General features: G+C 42.7%; 1 protein-coding gene across 3 annotated transcripts in view; it reads left to right on the forward strand.

Moving 5' to 3' along the window:
- The first annotated feature begins 276 nt into the window (after positions 1-276).
- Positions 277-17,631, forward strand: part of PTPRQ (protein tyrosine phosphatase receptor type Q) — a 538,157-nt gene continuing 520,802 nt past the window's right edge. For all 3 annotated transcript variants that reach the window (XM_040408443.1, XM_040408453.1, XM_040408462.1), the window contains exons 1-3: positions 277-512; positions 3,955-4,047; positions 5,278-5,415. In XM_040408443.1, coding sequence (XP_040264377.1) covers positions 4,000-4,047; positions 5,278-5,415 — 186 coding nt within the window. In that variant the 5' untranslated portion in view covers positions 277-512; positions 3,955-3,999. The remainder of the gene's footprint in view (positions 513-3,954; positions 4,048-5,277; positions 5,416-17,631) is intronic.

Below are 17,631 nucleotides of genomic sequence, written 5' to 3' on the forward strand. Positions count from 1 at the left end.
CATTGCCAAACTGCTTACTTTGCTATACTCCAGATTTCATTCTGAGAGTCGGTGACAGCTAATGTTATTAAAATAAGATGGTGCAGATGTAATTGCTTTGTAGTTTGTTTTTTCTAATTGACGGTCCCCCCTCATGTGAAGTCTTCGAGGACTCCCACTCCCAGCCTGACTGTGTCTGCTAGATTTTGCTGCCTCATTGTTGTCATGGAGACCTCCCTTGACTTTAACAAAAGAGAAAGGCAAAGAATGGGCAGCTCTGATTGGGATATATAAGAAAAAGCTGACTGGGGGCGTGAAATTATAATTCAAAAGTGAAGAGAAAAAACAACATTCATTTAGGAGAAGTTAAGCAAAAGAATCTTTGACTAATTAAAAACAAGTACTGAGGCAGAACTGCTGGAGTAGAGTAGAGTAGCAGTCACAGTGTACCAGGGTGAGCTCCCAGCTTATTGTACTGGAACCCAGAGGAGACCGCTTGTGATACTGGATGCTCAGGACTGACCAGTGACCAGGTGAGTTCCTCTTCCTTCTTGCTACTTCATACTACCTAAGTCAAAGCTGTCAACTACTTTAATACTAGTGTCAGATTCCAAAGTGTAACTTCTGGTTCTGTCACATTTGATAAGAGAAAATGAAATGTAAAGATTTAATTCAAATTATTAACATGTTTGAATAGTAATACACACTGGCATCATGGCTTATGTTTATAATAGAGCCCTTCATTAACAGATGCCAGTAACTCTTCGTGGAACCCACTGAATTTCATAGTAACATAGGGGGAGATTTATCAAACTGGTGTAAAGTAGAACTGGCTTAGTGGCCCATTGCAACCAATCAGATTTCACCTTTCATTTTTCACAGCTCCTTTGCAAAATGAAAGATGGAATCTGATTAGTTGCTATGGGCAACTAAACCAGTTCTACTTTACACCAATTTGATAAATCTCCCCCATAGTTTTGTATGGCTGAGAAAAGACATACATTCAGCCAATCTGTTATCCTGTAATGCTGATCCAGAGGAAGGCAAAAAAAAAACAACAACTGTGGGTATTGTTGATGGCAATATTTCTGCAGCTTGTTCCATTCTTCAAAAATACAAAAACATGGAAAGCAACAATATCAATGTGAACAGTACCATCAATTATGCCATTTTAACATAGAGTAGGCTCAGATTTACAGAAAACTGCACTTTTGTATTAGCTACAATATAAAATTTGTACAATATATTTACAACATCCCACACCTTGCATCTTTCAGTGTTAAATATCTTTGCAACTATTTTAATTTAATTATCTTGGTTTAATGTATGTTCAAAGTGTTTCCTGAGGAAATATACATTTTTTTTTTAATATGGGCCTCAAAGGGTTAAGAATAAAAAGAAATGGCCCCAGCAAAGGCCTGTTCGGCCAACCGCTGACTCTGGTGGATCACGTCTACAACCAGGGATTGGCTGGCATCTCCAATAAATCAAGCAGGGACCAAGAAGTGAAAAGAAGCAGAGAAAGGGGCAGCATCAGAATAGTAGCAGCAGGAAGTCAATGGAAGTATGGTTATTTATTTTTATTTTTAACCCTTTGTGCCTATTAAAAAACATTTTTACCAAAAGAGGATGTGTCAGCAGATTTGTACCTATAAAATTTGCTGACCTGTTGAATGTGCACTTGGCAGCTGAAGGCATCTGTGTTGGTCCCATGTTCACATGTGCCCGCACTGCTGGGAAAAGTTTTATATATGCAAATGCGCCTCTTGGAGCAACAGGAGAGTTGCCCTTACTCCTATAGGCTCTGCTCTCTCTGAAACTGCTGCAAGCTCTGCACTTTATTCATAGGGTCAGGCTGTGAAAACGTGATCACGCCTGCCACTTCTCCAAAGACCACTTCTCACGCCTGCCACTTAGAGCTTAGAGGGGCCCGTCGGATTTACTATAGCTTACTATAAGTCATAGCCGAAGTTTAGACTTCAGTTTCTGGCATATGGACTGCCATAGGTACGCTTAATTTATTAAGAGGCAAATGCCTCCTAATAAATTAGGCGCATCTCACTCTGGTACACAGAGATCAAGACAGGTGGATGGGAACACTATTTCTAATAAGCACCACCTATTTAGAGCAATTCCTCCAAACAGAATGCAGATACCCTGTTTGCAACAAATTGTGCCACTTTTCAGACAGACTCTAGGTTCAGATTCTAGTGTGTTCTGGACCTCACATCTTTTGAATATATTGTATATGGGAGCTGAATATATTGTATACGGGAGCCAGCGTTGATGCACCACAATTGACTGTTCCTCCTCATGGAGCTGCCCCATAGTCTTTGAAGAAATGGCCTCTTATGGGTATGGGTAAGGGGCACATGATCAAAAGTTGCACCACACATGTTCACACATTCCTCAACCATAATCTGTGTATCCAACGTTCCTATGCAAGCAAACCTTCAACCCTAAAGTTACGAGAGTGTCCATGGAAACTTTTCGGACTGATGGTAACTTTACAAACCAGCATAGAAAGAGCCTGAAATATTGTATATTGCTGCATATTAGCATTGACTGTAAACAGGAAATAAATGTATATGACAAGTGCCTTCCTGTTTTTTGGCTTGTAAAACCAAGGACCAGTGCCTATCACATGCAGGAGTTGATGCTGATTTCATTTCTTGGATGTACTGTATTTGGTTTGTTTTTCTGATATGCAAGCCATGATTCCCTATAGGGTATTCCAGTGACATTTTGTGTGCAGATATTTAAAACAATTTTCCAATATATTTTTTAATTTCAAGCTTTACGGGTTCAACTTCTCTGCAGTTATTCACTACCATCCTTCAATGTGTAGAAGGGTGCCTGTACGCGGTGCAACCCCATTGGATTACCGCTAATTGACGGGGTGCACCTACAGTATAAACTATGGCAAGCACAGCTGCAGCAATTAGCAGTAATCCGCAATGTCAACCTGAAGGCCGGGTCACACCGGGCAGCCTAAAGGTCCTTTTACATGGATCGATACCAGGCAATTATTGAGAATAATTGCCTGATCAATTCTTTTCATGAGACTACACATTTGAAGCTGCTATTGCACTGAAAGTAATCAATGAAGGTATCTTTTAAGTTAAATAAAGTAAGGATCTTGAGACCACAGATATAGAAAGTCTACTGGAAAATTGTATAACTTTGCATTATACATGAATTATCTTGGGTACGTGGACCCCTAAAATCCCTTTAAACCAATATTGTGTTAAACTATAGCAGCATTTGTTTAGATTAATGCATAGGTTATAGTTGAATATTTGTAAGGAAGAATTACTACATTTAAAAGGGTTGTCCATGATAAGAAAAACGTGGCTGCTACAAGGCTACAAAGGACATGAATGTGTCAGATGTACAATTTTTCGGGGAAAAACACCTTTATGTACACAAAGCAGTCATACAACTGCTGTGAGGCCTGTGTTGTTAGGCAGCCCAGCACTGAACTGCTTGCTCTAAACTTTTACTTTGAACTGTTAAAGATACTACCAGCAGCGACCACTAGGGGGTGCTCCTGCATATATATGTATACAGTACCAATTGAGCTGTATAAATCCATATACAGTTAGCTGGTCCTAGGGGTGGCTGCTGCCTATAGCAAGAATTATGTTAGGTCAAAAAATAGACCTCCCCTATACAGGTATAGGAGTACACCTAGCAGTGCTCTTAGAGGGGAGTGTATCTCTATTGTTTCTGTGTACACCCTTGACTCAAAGAACTAAATAAATATACATAATAAGATCTATTTCAGACAGTCATAAAACAGCTGAATTTTAGGGTTGGTATTGTAACCACTACACAAGAGCACCAAAACATCTACTGAACCAAATTTAGATCCCCATTAGTAGCTAGCTGAGAGGTTCTAAATTTTCAAAAATCATAGTGTCGTGTTACATAAAGATGTTTCTAAATTCTTACTAAACCTTTTCTAATTCATAGGTACAATAAACATCTGGCAAATGATACATCATAATCGCTTAGCAAATGGACAGCATAATTCTACGCTTGCTTCTTTTTAAAGGTCTTTTCCAGGTATGATCATGGCTAGATAAAACCTCTGCTATACTCTTTCTGTAACACCCTTAGACGTCAATGGAGAAATGGAGAAATCTGCATGACCATTTCTCCAATTATATCATGGGGATTGCGACCACTTGCCAAAGGAGGGTTGTTCTCCCAGTTGGTGAGAGTCCAAGAGTTGGGACCCACAAATCCTGTGTAATATAGGAATACTCCTTTAAAGATAATGGTTACCATGTACTACAAAGTACTTCCAAATGCTGGTATTTTTAATAAAGAAGTTTTAAAGGGGTTGTCTAGTTGGGGGAAATTCTTTAGAAAGGGCTCAAAATGAGATAAAAGATAAATAAAGTTATACTCACCATCACTGGTCTCCCTACACACCCATCCCAATGCTTACAATGTTCTTGCTGATCTTTGCTTTCTTGGAATCATCTTCACACAGGAAATGCATGGAGAAGCCTGTTCAACCAATTACTAAATGAGATGGGTCGCCACTGTGGCCAGTAATTGGCTGAGCTAGCATCTTCAGGCTTTTCCTGTGTGTCAAAATGGGATCTGGAAACAGACGAGTGGGGATCCAGTAAGCATTGGAATGGGAGCTGATTCGGAAATAGTTGAGGGTCTGTACCTCTCCTTTTATGTTTCTGTTATTCCTGTTTAAGCCCTTTGTAAAGAACCCCCCTCCCAGTAGATAACCCATTAAGGTGCTCAACTTAAGATGCCAACATTTCATGTTTACCAGTTTATATCAGATTAACGTAGGATTTAAAGGAAAATGGAGGAAACCTACTGCATGTCATTCATCCTCTCATCAAATAACCTCATGCACTAATTCTAGGCTGAAAAGGAGCCCTGTAGCCACTGTGTTTGTGCTTACCCTTTTCAGTTATTTTTTTGGTTCCTGATGGTATTTTCTTTTTCAAAATCAAGCACCGTTGCCAGTAGTTTAGAGTAGAATTTTATTTAATTTTTTACATGGCTCTGTATGCACGAATATGATTTTTTCAATATTTATTGACTTCTATGGGGAAAATCTGCATATACCGGTATAAAGAATCTGATGGAGTTTGACAGGGTTTTTATTTATTTTTTATTGTATTGTGTAAAAAGCCCTATATTTAGATCTATCTATCTATCTATCTATCTATCTATCTATCTATCTATCTATCTATCTAATTGGGTGTATGGCACCAGTGTATGCGAATGTTTTACAGATATCCATGGCACCGTATTTTTCAGGTGGTACAGAATGTGCAGTGTGGAGAAAAGGACACAGAAAATCTTGCAGTTAGAGTTGAGTGGAATACGTTTCCTGAAAATAAGAATCCTGACAGTTATTTTGTGTTATATCACACCAATAATAGCACATGTAATCAGGTAAGGGCTTGTACTTGTGTGAATGTGGCCATAAATATGAAGATCATGTTGCTGATCTGTGTTCATTAAGATTAGTAAACAGTTGGAAGACACAGACACCAACGTTGTGGTAGGAACATCCACACCCATATTAATATTTTAAGAGTTTAGTGGAGATCATGACATAGGATAAGAGATGAGCGAATTGAAGCTGACGAAGTGGATTTCGATCCGAATTTCAGGATTTTTTGATTTGCACTGAATCCGAATTTTCTCACGCTTCGTGGTTACGAATCACATTTTTTCCTAAAATGGCTGCTGCACATGTTAGGACATGGAGCAAGGAACTCTGGGAAGGCGGGATCACCCACAATGCCAATCAGCAACCAGCCAGCCCTGTGATGTCACAGCCCTATAAATAGCCTCAGCCATCTTGGATTCAGCCAGCCATTTTCCAGTGTACTTAGCGCAGAGACAGTGCTAGGAAAGACTTGAAAATTTATATTTTGCTGAATAGAAGTTCAAGGAAAGTGCATTAGAAGTGTAGGGAAAGGATAGGGAGGAATTATTCCACAGTATTGAAGCAGAACAGGGTTCAGTAGGGGAGTTTACAGCCTGGGTAATAGGAACAATCCTATTACACCTTGCTGCACTGACTGCAGATACAAATTGTCATTATACTGCTGCTCATTTCAGGTTTTCAATACCTCTGTAATTCCAGCAAACTGTTCTTGTTATTGGGGTCTTATTAGCCCTTGTGTGGTGCAGTTATATATATGAAAAAAAAGGGGCTTATTAGCCATTGTGTGGTGAAGTGAGAAAATTACAGCCCTTTTTGCTGTGTATTAGTGGCAAAAAATATATATTATTTGCCATTCACAGCCGCAGTTATATGTTCTAAAGCCTTTTTTGGCGTGTATTAGTGTGGAAAAAGAAAGTATTATTTGCCGTTCACGGCCGCAGTTATATGTTCTAAAGTTTTTCTCTCTCAAGTCAGTTTACAGACCCTTTTAAAATATACTTTTTATTATTTATACTTAAAATAAATGCCCCTTAGTGGTGGCTTGATGTCATACATAGAGTACAGGCCTCTACCCGGCTGCTCTTATTGTATGATAGCATCCGCCACAGTTATGACATACAGACAATACAGACTTACACAGTGTATAATGTGAATTGGAAGGCAGATGGTTGGTGTAGGAAATCTTTCCCTAATGCACACTCTTTCTAACCTTTGCCCAGGGGTCGTCCCTGATGGTGGGGTTCCCTGTCCGCGTACCTTCCCTCCTTTCCCTATAACACCCTAACAGTGATAGTGTAGTGTAAACAAATAACATATATACGATACTGCCACAACATAGATAATTGTTGTACAAAGCAATGCCCCAAAAACGTGTTTCGCCCATTCAAGGGCTCCTCAGGGGGTCTCAGTTTCAATGATACAGAAAGTTTAATGACACCTGTTAAAGTGTTTATCCCAAGATATATACAATAACACTTTTTGCAGTGTCTAGGTAGATGGTACAATCACCATATATACATTATCCCATTCGTCGTCTCAAATAGGTATTGCAGACGTCATAATAAAAAAAATGGTACAACAGACCTTGTCAGATGAGGGCTGGGTATCTGTCACCGCCAGTTCTGTGAGAAGGTCTGACAGACATTTTTCTCTACCTCTTGTATGACGGTCTTTGTTTTGGTTTCACTTTGTCATCTCCTTTCCTTCTGCCAGGTGTCACTTATTTAGACTAATCGTCTTCCTTTATATTCCCTCCCATACTCCCTCACTTTGCGGTTTATACTACTTCCTGGATGAAGTGTTCACTGCTGGAGGCTGCTGCTGCTGTTTGCTCAGATAAGTCTTTTCCTTTATTGTGTTTCCTTGCTGGCTTGATTCCAGGTGACCCTGATTCCGTCCGTATTAAGTGCAGGGAGTCGGTGGTCGTGTCCCCTCACTATTATAGGGTTTTCAGGTGTCACACAGTCTTAGGTACGTGGGCATGCAATCGTCTACCATTGAGACCCTTGCATGTGCAGAGCAGTCAGGGAGAGCTCTTAGGGTTTTAAAGGGCTCACCTATATGCTCCTTAGTTTGGGATCAAGCCAGTCGGTCGTTTATTTATAAATTCCAGCTATCTGCAACTTCACCCGTGATAGTATCGCGCTAGCTCCTATTTTGATGATAGGTGCTGCTACCTGTAATCCAACATATATATTAAAAAACAAGTACTAGATGTAGATAGGGATGTATATAGAGAGACCCTTAGTCGAGGTCTTACTCTTTACTTCAACATCCAGGAACATTCAAGTACACTTAGCTCCCAGCTCCTGACGTGACTGCCTCCTCCCAGGGTCGATATGGCAGTGGCATACATGGGAAATTCTTGTTCTTTTAAAATCGGCGCTCCTCAGGCACTTCCGGCCCGTGGAACGCACGCCGCGGCCTTACTTCCGGTCTGATGGAACGCAAACGTCACTTCCGGTTCTGCGATTCACCAGAACACAGGCCTCTAGCGATTCTTAGAGGTAGGAAGACACGATAGCACTCCTTTCAAGCCAAACAGTGAACAGTTTAACCCTTGATACGCCTCCTACATGGGGGGGAGAGGCGGTCCCCCAGTGACTTATGATGCTATAATTCTATTTATTCATCCAATAATTTAGGACATAGGGGAATCTCGGATCCTTAGATACAGATACAGATTCATAACAGATCACAATCATGACTCTGATAACGTCATCTTGTATTTATTTGAGTACTTCCCGCACTCATGACCAATTTTTGAACTATCATTAATACCTTAAACAGAAGCTTAGGGGGCTTAAAGGGCTTCTGTCACCCCACTAAAGTGATATTTTTTTTTTGGGCTAGTTAAATTAGTTATATAGCGATATATGAAAATATAATTGTGTTCCTTACTTTGATCCAGCAGTTTATTCAAAAAACGAAGTTTTATCATATGCAAATTCGGTCTCTACCAGCAAGTAGGGCGTCTACTTGCTGGTAGCTGCTGCAGAAATCCTCCCCCTTCTCTTGTTGATTGACAGGGCCAGCCGGGATCTCCTCCTCCGGCCAGCCCTGTCGGCGTTTCAAAAATCGCACGCCTGTGTTGAATCGGCGCAGGCGCTCTGAGATGAGGAGGCTCGTCTCCTCAGAACTCCCTCAGTGCGCCTGCGCCGATGACATCACCGAAATAGAAGACGTCATCGGCGCAGGCGCACTGAGGGAGTTCTGAGGAGACGAGCCTCCTCATCTCAGAGCGCCTACGCCGATTCAACACAGGCGCGCGATTTTTGAAACGCCGACAGGGCTGGCCGGAGGAGGAGATCCCGGCTGGCCCTGTCAATCAACAAGAGGAGGGGGCGGATTTCTGCAGCAGCTACCAGCAAGTAGACGCCCTACTTGCTGGTAGAGACTGAATTTGCATATGATAAAACTTCGTTTTTTGAATAAACTGCTGGATCAAAGTAAGGAACACAATTATATTTTCATATATCGCTATATAACTAATTTAACTAGCCCCCCAAAAAAAAATCACTTTAGTGGGGTGACAGAAGCCCTTTAATCCTCTTTTCAGGGTGATCTTTTGGTTTAGGAAATTTTTCTTCTATTATTTATATATTTTTAAATTTTTTACTAGCCAATTCCATAGCGTCCATCTGGAATATGGTCCACACCCTAAGTCCAACCAGTCTCTCTTTTTCAACTGTGGGATTATTTTTACAGACCAGACCTACACTATTTAATAAAGCAGGTAAAAGATAGTCTCTCGTTCAGGCCTAGGGGTGCTTGAGACTTACATCTAAATATCCACTCTGCTTCTCTTTGGAGGATTTTTTTTATTCCAGTCTCCCTTTCTAGGGGACATGGGTACACACTCCAATGCGGAAAATTTTAGAGCCTTGGCACTTCCTCCATGGAATTCATTTACATGGTCGGCGACTGGCGTTATATTCTTCTTCACTACATCATTTAGGTGTTCACAAATTCTTTTCCTGAGTTCCCTATAAGTCTTCCCTATATAATCTTTTGGACAGGGGCATTGACAAATATAAATCACCCCTTTAGTCCTGCAATTAATGAAGTCTCTTATAGTGAAAACCCTGCCAGTCGCCGAGCACGTAACTGTCTTACACTGTTAGGGTGTTATAGGGAAAGGAGGGAAGGTATGCGGACAGGGAACCCCACCATCAGGGGCGACCCCTGGGCAAAGGTTAGAAAGAGTGTGTATTAGGGAAAGATTTCCTACACCAACCATCTGCCTTCCAATTCACATTATACACTGTGTAAGTCTGTATTGTCTGTATGTCATAACTGTGGCGGATGCTATCATACAATAAGAGCAGCCGGGTAGAGGCCTGTACTCTATGTATGACATCAAGCCACCACTAAGGGGCATTTATTTTAAGTATAAATAATAAAAAGTATATTTTAAAAGGGTCTGTAAACTGACTTGAGAGAGAAAAATATTGATGAGAGGACCCATAATATCTCAAAACATAAGAAAAAAATGTGTTGATATATGTTCTAAAACCCTTTTTGGCGTGTATTAGTGGGGAAAAAGAAAAAGGGCTTATTAGCCACTGTGTGGTGAAGTGGGAAAATGACAGCACTTTTTGGCGTGTATTAGTGGCAAAAAAAAATATTATTTGCCGTTCACGGCCGCAGTTATTTGTTCTAAAGCCTTTTTTTGGCATGTATTAGTGGGGAAAAAGAAAAAGGGCTTATTAGCCACTGTGTGGTGAAGTGAGAAAATTAAAGCCATTTTTGGCGTGTATTAGTGTAAAAAAAAATATTATTTGCCGTTCACAGCCGCAGTTATTTGTTCTAAAGCCTTTTTTTGGCGTGTATTAGTGTGGAAAAAGAAAGTATTATTTGTCGTTCACGGCCGCAGTTATATGTTCTAAAGCCCTTTTTGGCGTGTATTAGTGGGGGGGGGGGGAAAAACTGCTTATTAGCCACTGTGTGGTGAAGTGGGAAATTAACAGCCCTTTTTGGCGTGTATTAGTGGCAAAAAAAGATATTATTTCTCGTTTACGGCCGCAGTTATATGTTCTAAAGCCTTTTTTTGGCGTGTATTAGTGGGGAAAAAGAAAAAGGGCTTATTAGCCGTTGTGTGGTGAAGTGAGAAAATGAAAGCAATTTTTGGCGTGTATTAGTGGCAAAAAAAAATATTATTTGCCGTTCACGGCTGCAGTTATATGTTCTAAAGCCTTTTTTTGGCGTGTATTAGTGTAGAAAAAGAAAGTATTATTTGCCGTTCACGGCCGCAATTATATGTTCTAAAGCCTTTTTTTGGCGTGTATTAGTGGGGGAAAAAGAAAAAGGGCCTATTAGCCACTGTGTGGTGAAGTGGGAAAATTACAGCCCTTTTTGGCGTTTATTAGTGGCAAAAAAAAAATTATTTGCCGTTCACGGCCGCAGTTATATGTTCTAAAGCTTTTTTTTGGCGTGTATTAGTGTGGAAAAAGAAAAAGGGCTTATTAGCCGTTGTGTGGTGAAGTGGGAAAATTGCAGCCCTTTTTGGCGTGTATTAGTGGCAAAAAAAATATATTATTTGCCGTTCACGGCCGCAGTTATATATTCTAAAGCCTTTTTTTGGCGTGTATTAGTGGGAAAAAAGAAAAAGGGCTTATTAGCTGTTGTATGTTGAAGTGAGAAAATTACAGCCCTTTTAGCGTGTATTTTATTTTATTTTTTTTAAAGGGAAGTTTTTTTTTTTAACACATCATTTAATATTTTATTTTCTTTAAAAATAGTAACATAGCATTTAAACATTTAGACAAAGCCGGAAAAAATAAGAATACAGACTAAATAAAGTTATAGACATAAAAAAAAAAAAAAAAAAAAAAGGGGTTAATATCATTTTAATATCATCACAAACCATAACATTAAGTCCGGCTCCATACACTCAAACCAAATACCTTTAAACCCAAGTATTCCCCCCCCCCTCCTTACCCTTGGCTGCTGTCGCTGGTAGCCCGGAACCCATAATTCCCCCCCCCCGTACCTATCCATGTGCACTTACAGCGCCCAACAAGACGCGGCAGTCAGTCCACCTCACTGCTACGGACGCGGGATATCACATACCTTTCCTTCTCCGCCTCTCAATCTCCTCATACAGCTTTATTTGAGACATAATCCGTCTCCACTCCTCAAATGCGGGGGATATGGGGGAACCCCATCTCTTAACTATCAGAACCTTTGCTATCAAACTGCCCTTCAGCCAGATCAGCTGATGTACCGACGAATTTAGCTTTTTTGAAAATGGGCCATAGTTCGCCACAGGAAGGACCACTCCACCCTGTCGAACGCTTTAGCGGCATCCAAAGACAGGATGGAGTGGTCCGCCCCCCCCCCCCCCCCACCGACAGGTTCAAATACACCCCATAGAGATTCGCCTGAATCTGTCTCCCGGGAATAAATCCTGTTTGATTAGAATGAACCAGGGCTGCAATTATTCGTTTAAGACGATTTGCTAGGGATTTTGCAAAAATCTTATAGTCTGTATTGAGGAGTGATATGGGCCTGTAAGACCCAACCTCACTACCATCCTTATCTTTTTTTAAAATTAAAATGATAATTGCCTCCCTGAAAGATGGAGGGAGAGATCCATATCTATATGATTCATTTAAGACCTGCAGCAAAATAGGGAGAAGTACCTTAGCGTGATATCTATAAAGTTCAAATGGCAAACCATCCGCCCCCGGAGAGGAATTATACTTAACCGAGCGAAGGGCCTCCTCTAACTCTACCTGTCGTATAGGATGATCGAGCATTCTAGTTTCCTGAGGCGAAAGAGAGGGCATTTCTAATTGATCCAAATAATCATCAATTTTTGAGGGACTACATACCGTTTCAGATCTATATATATCAGAATAGTACTTGGCAAATTCCTGTCTAATCTGCTCTGGATCCTTGACTATCTGATCCCGGGTATTTTTAATGTACCTAATTTTAGTCCTACCCCTTTGATTTGCGACCAGTGCAGCTAACAATTTCCCTGTTTTCCCCTCCTCACTAAAACGTCTCTGTCCTTGGAAAAAGAGTTTTAGCGTGTATTAGTGTAAAAAAAAATACATTATTTGCCGTTCAGCAGAAAAGTTCCATTGTACTACAGCCATTTACGGGGTGTATTAATAGGATAGATACGTACGTGCTATTAGCCATTCTGCGGTGAATTGTGATTTTTATATTTATTTTTTTGGGGTGTATTAATAGGAAAAAGAATATGTCTTATTAGCCGGTCTGCAGTGAACCAATATAGTTATACAGCCATTGTTGGGGTGTATTAATGGGAAAAATAAGTACGTGTTATGTGCTGTTCTGGGGTGAATTTACATTGTCATACAGACATTGTTGCGCTGTATTAATAGCAAAAATAAGTATGTGCTATTAGCCGTTCTGCGGTAAATTTACATTGTCATACAGCCATTATTAGTGTTTATTAATATGGAAAATAAGTACTTCTTATTAGCCGCACTGCGTGGAATTAACATGGTCATTCAGTGGTGAATTTTTTTGTGATACAGCCTTTTTTGGGAAAATTGGTCGGTGAGTGTAGACTTTCTTCTGTAGGGACTGAGTAATTGCGACGATTAGCTATTCAGTGAGGAAATTTGTTTGTGATACAGCCTTTTTGGGGAAAATTGGTCGGTGAATGTAGACTTTCCTCTGTAGGGACTGAGTAATTACATTGATTAGCCATTCAATGATGAAATTTGTTTGTGATACAGCCTTTTTTGGGAAAAATTGGTCGGTAGCTGTAACTGCGGTCAAGGACAATATATGTCCTTTACGGCCCACTGGGTAACATAGTAACATAGTACATAAGGCCGAAAAAAGACATTTGTCCATCCAGTTCGGCCTGTCATCCTGCAAGTTGATCCAGAGGAAGGCAAAATAAACCCTGTGAGGTAAAAGCCAATTTTCCCCACTTTAGGGGAATAAAAAATTCCTTCCCGACTCCAATCAGACAATCAGAATAACTCCCTGGATCAACGACCCCTCTCTAGTAGCTATAGCCTGTAATATTATTACACTCCAGAAATACATCCAGGCCCCTCTTGAATTACTTGATTGTACTCACCATCACCACCTCCTCAGGCAGAGAGTTCCATAGTCTCACTGCTCTTACCGTAAAGAATCCTCAGGGTAAATGTGATTCCTGCCCAGCCACACTAGCAACTTGGCCAGGTAACGCCGCTTCCACCTCCACGTTCTCACTCCATTAATCCTGAAACAATGTCCGCCTTTGCCTCCTCATCCTCCACCGTGTCCTCAGCCTCCACTGCAGGGACAATTCACAGTGCTCCTCCAGCATACCACATGTCACGCTGTTCTACACCTCGTTTGCCTGGGCAAACGGAGTCACACAGGGGAGGAACTGCTCCGTGTCCTTCACTATACGAACAGAGAAAGGCCATAAACGATTTCTTGATGATCTAAGAGGACAGAGGTACTCCCCTCTGTAACTTCGATGTTAGCCAGTGGCAGCTCATGCGTTCTGTTTTTTGGGGGTTATTGTTCTGACGGATCAGAAGAAGGGCAAAAATAATCAGTGACGTCAACACAAGCTTACTGCTGACACCCTCTCCACTCTGTCGGGGGGGGGGGCTCTACTTGTATAAGCGTTTAATAAAAGTCTAAGTGGAATCAGCTAATGACGGTGTAAAAGGAGTGTGTTTCTTCTTGACTCTAACATCGACCTGCAAGACTGAGTTCACACTTGAGTTATTTGGTTAGTTTTGGCCCCGTAACTGCCCAAATAAGTAAAGTGTGCATTGATTCTAAGGCCCCTTTCACACGGGCGAGAATTCCACACAGGTGCAATGCGTGAGGTCACCGCATTGCACCCGCACTGAATCCCGACCTATTCACTTCAATGGGGCTGTTCAGATGAGCGGTGATTTTCACGCATCACTTGTGTGTTGTGCTTGAAAATCACAGCATGTTCTATATTCTGCGTTTTTCACGCAACGCAGGCTCCAAAGATATGAATGGGTCTGCGTGAAAATCGCAAGCGATGTGGTGCGATTTTCACGCATGGTTGCTAGGAGATGATATGGATGAGCAACCCCATTAAAGTCTAATCACTGTATTATTTTTCCTTATAACATGGTTATAAGGGAAAATAATAGCATTCTTAATAAAGAATGCTTACTAAAATGTGGCCTAACCACCTCCGGACCGCCTAACGCAGATTCGCGTTCCGGAGGTGGCAGCCCTGCGCACAGTCACGCATCTACGCGTCATCTCGCGAGACGCGAGATTTCCTGTGAACGCGCGCACACAGGCGCACGCGTTTACAGGATCGGAAGGTAAGCGAGTGGACCTCCAGCCTGCCAGCGGCGATCGTTCGCTGGCAGGCTGGAGATGTGATTTTTTTTAACCCCTAACAGGTATATTAGACGCTGTTTTGATAACAGCGTCTGATATACCTGCTACCTGGTCCTCTGGTGGTCCCCTTTGTTTGGATCGACCACCAGAGGACACAGGCAGCTCAGTAATATGTTGCACCACTACACTACACCCCACCCCTGTCACTTATTAACCCCTTATTCACCCTTGATCACCCTTGATCACCCCTGATCACCCCATATAGACTCCCTGATCACCCCCCTGTCATTGATTACCCCCCTGTCATTGATCACACCCCTGTAAAGTTCCATTCAGATGTCTGCATGATTTTTACGGATCCACTGATAGATGGATCGGATCCGCAAAACGCATACGGACGTCTGAATGGAGCCTTACAGGGGCGTGATCAATGACTGTGGTGATCACCCCATATAGACTCCCTGATCACCCCCCTGTCATTGATTACCCCCCTGTCATTGATCACACCCCTGTAAAGCTCCATTCAGATGTCCGCATGATTTTTACGGATCCACTGATAGATGGATCGGATCCGCAAAACGCATACGGACGTCTGAATGGAGCCTTACAGGGGCGTGATCAATGACTGTGGTGATCACCCCATATAGACTCCCTGATCACCCCCCTGTCATTGATTACCCCCCTGTCATTGATCACACCCCTGTAAAGCTCCATTCAGATGTCTGCATGATTTTTACGGATCCACTGATAGATGGATCGGATCCGCAAAACGCATACGGACGTCTGAATGGAGCCTTACAGGGGCGTGATCAATGACTGTGGTGATCACCCCATATAGACTCCCTGATCACCCCCCCTGTCATTGATTACCCCCCTGTCATTGATCACCCCCCTGTAAAGCTCAATTCAGACGTCCGCATGATTTTTACGGATCCACTGATAGATGGATCAGATCCGCAAAACGCATACGGACGTCTTAATGGAGCCTTACAGGGGCGTGATCAATGACTGTGGTGATCACCCCATATAGACTCCCTGATCACCCCCCTGTCATTGATCACCCCCCTGTCATTGATCACCCCTCTGTAAGGCTCCATTCAGACATTTTTTTGGCCCAAGTTAGCGGAAATTATTATTTTTTTCTTACAAATAGAGTTGAGCGAACACCTGGATGTTTGGGTTCGAGAAGTTCGGCCGAACTTCCCGGAAATGTTCGGGATCCGAACCCGATCCGAACTTCGTCCCGAACCCGAACCCCATTGAAGTCAATGGGGACCCGAACTTTTGGGCACTAAAAAGGCTGTAAAACAGCCCAGGAAAGAGCTAGAGGGCTGCAAAAGGCAGCAACATGTAGGTAAATCCCCTGCAAACAAATGTGGATAGGGAAATGAATTAAAATAAAAATTAAAAAAAGTAAAATGAACCAATATCAATTGGACAGAGGTCCCATAGCAGAGAATCTGGCTTCACGTCAGCAGAGAATCAGTCTCTTCATGCCATAGCAGAGAATCTGGCTTCATGTCAGCGCAGAATCAGTCTTCATGTCATAGCAGAGAATCAGGCTTCACGTCACCCACCACTGGAACAGGCCACTGTCACACATTTAGGCCCAGGCACCCAGGCAGAGGAGAGAGGTCCCGTAACAGAGAATCTGGCCTGATGTCAGCACAGAATCTGTCTTCATGTCATAGCAGAGAATCAGACTTCACATCACCCACCACTGGAACAGGCCACTGTCACACATTTAGGCCCCGGCACCCAGACAGAGGAGAGCGGTCCCGTAACAGAGAATCTGGCCTTATGTCAGCGCAGAATCTGTCTTCATGTCATAGCAGAGAATCAGGCTTCACGTCACCCACCACTGGAACAGGCCACTGTCACACATTTAGGCCCAGGCACCCAGGCAGAGGAGAGAGGTCCCGTAACAGAGAATCTGGCCTTATGTCAGCGCAGAATCTGTATTCATGTCATAGCAGAGAATCAGGCTTCACGTCACCCACCACTGGAACAGGCCACTGTCACATATTTAGGCCCCGGCACCCAGACAGAGGAGAGCAGTCCCGTAACAGAGAATCTGGCCTTATGTCAGCGCAGAATCTGTCTTCATGTCATAGCAGAGAATCAGGCTTCACGTCACCCACCACTGGAACAGGCCACTGTCACACATTTAGGCCCAGGCACCCAGGCAGAGGAGAGAGGTCCCGTAACAGAGAATCTGGCCTTATGTCAGCGCAGAATCTGTATTCATGTCATAGCAGAGAATCAGGCTTCACGTCACCCACCACTGGAACAGGCCACTGTCACACATTTAGGCCCAGGCACCCAGGCAGAGGAGAGAGGTCCCACAACAGAGAATCTGGCCTTATGTCAGCGCAGAATCTGTCTTCATGTCATAGCAGAGAATCAGGCTTCACGTCACCCACCACTGGAACAGGCCGCTGTCACACATTTAGGCCCAGGCACCCAGGCAGAGGAGAGAGGTCCCGTAACAGAGAATCTGGCCTTATGTCAGCGCAGAATCTGTCTTCATGTCATAGCAGAGAATCAGGCTTCACGTCACCCACCACTGGAACAGGCCACTGTCACACATTTAAGCCCAGGCACCCAGGCAGAGGAGAGAGGTCCCGTAACAGAGAATCTGGCCTTATGTCAGCGCAGAATCTGTATTCATGTCATAGCAGAGAATCAGGCTTCACGTCACCCACCACTGGAACAGGCCACTGTCACACATTTAGGCCCCGGCACCCAGACAGAGGAGAGCGGTCCTGTAACAGAGAATCTGGCCTTATGTCAGCGCAGAATCTGTCTTCATGTCATAGCAGAGAATCAGGTTTCACGTCACCCACCACTGGAACAGGCCACTGTCGCACATTTAGGCCCAGGCACCCAGGCAG

This window comes from Bufo bufo, chromosome 1, assembly GCF_905171765.1.
Source record: "Bufo bufo chromosome 1, aBufBuf1.1, whole genome shotgun sequence".
In the NCBI taxonomy this organism is placed as follows: domain Eukaryota; kingdom Metazoa; phylum Chordata; class Amphibia; order Anura; family Bufonidae; genus Bufo; species Bufo bufo.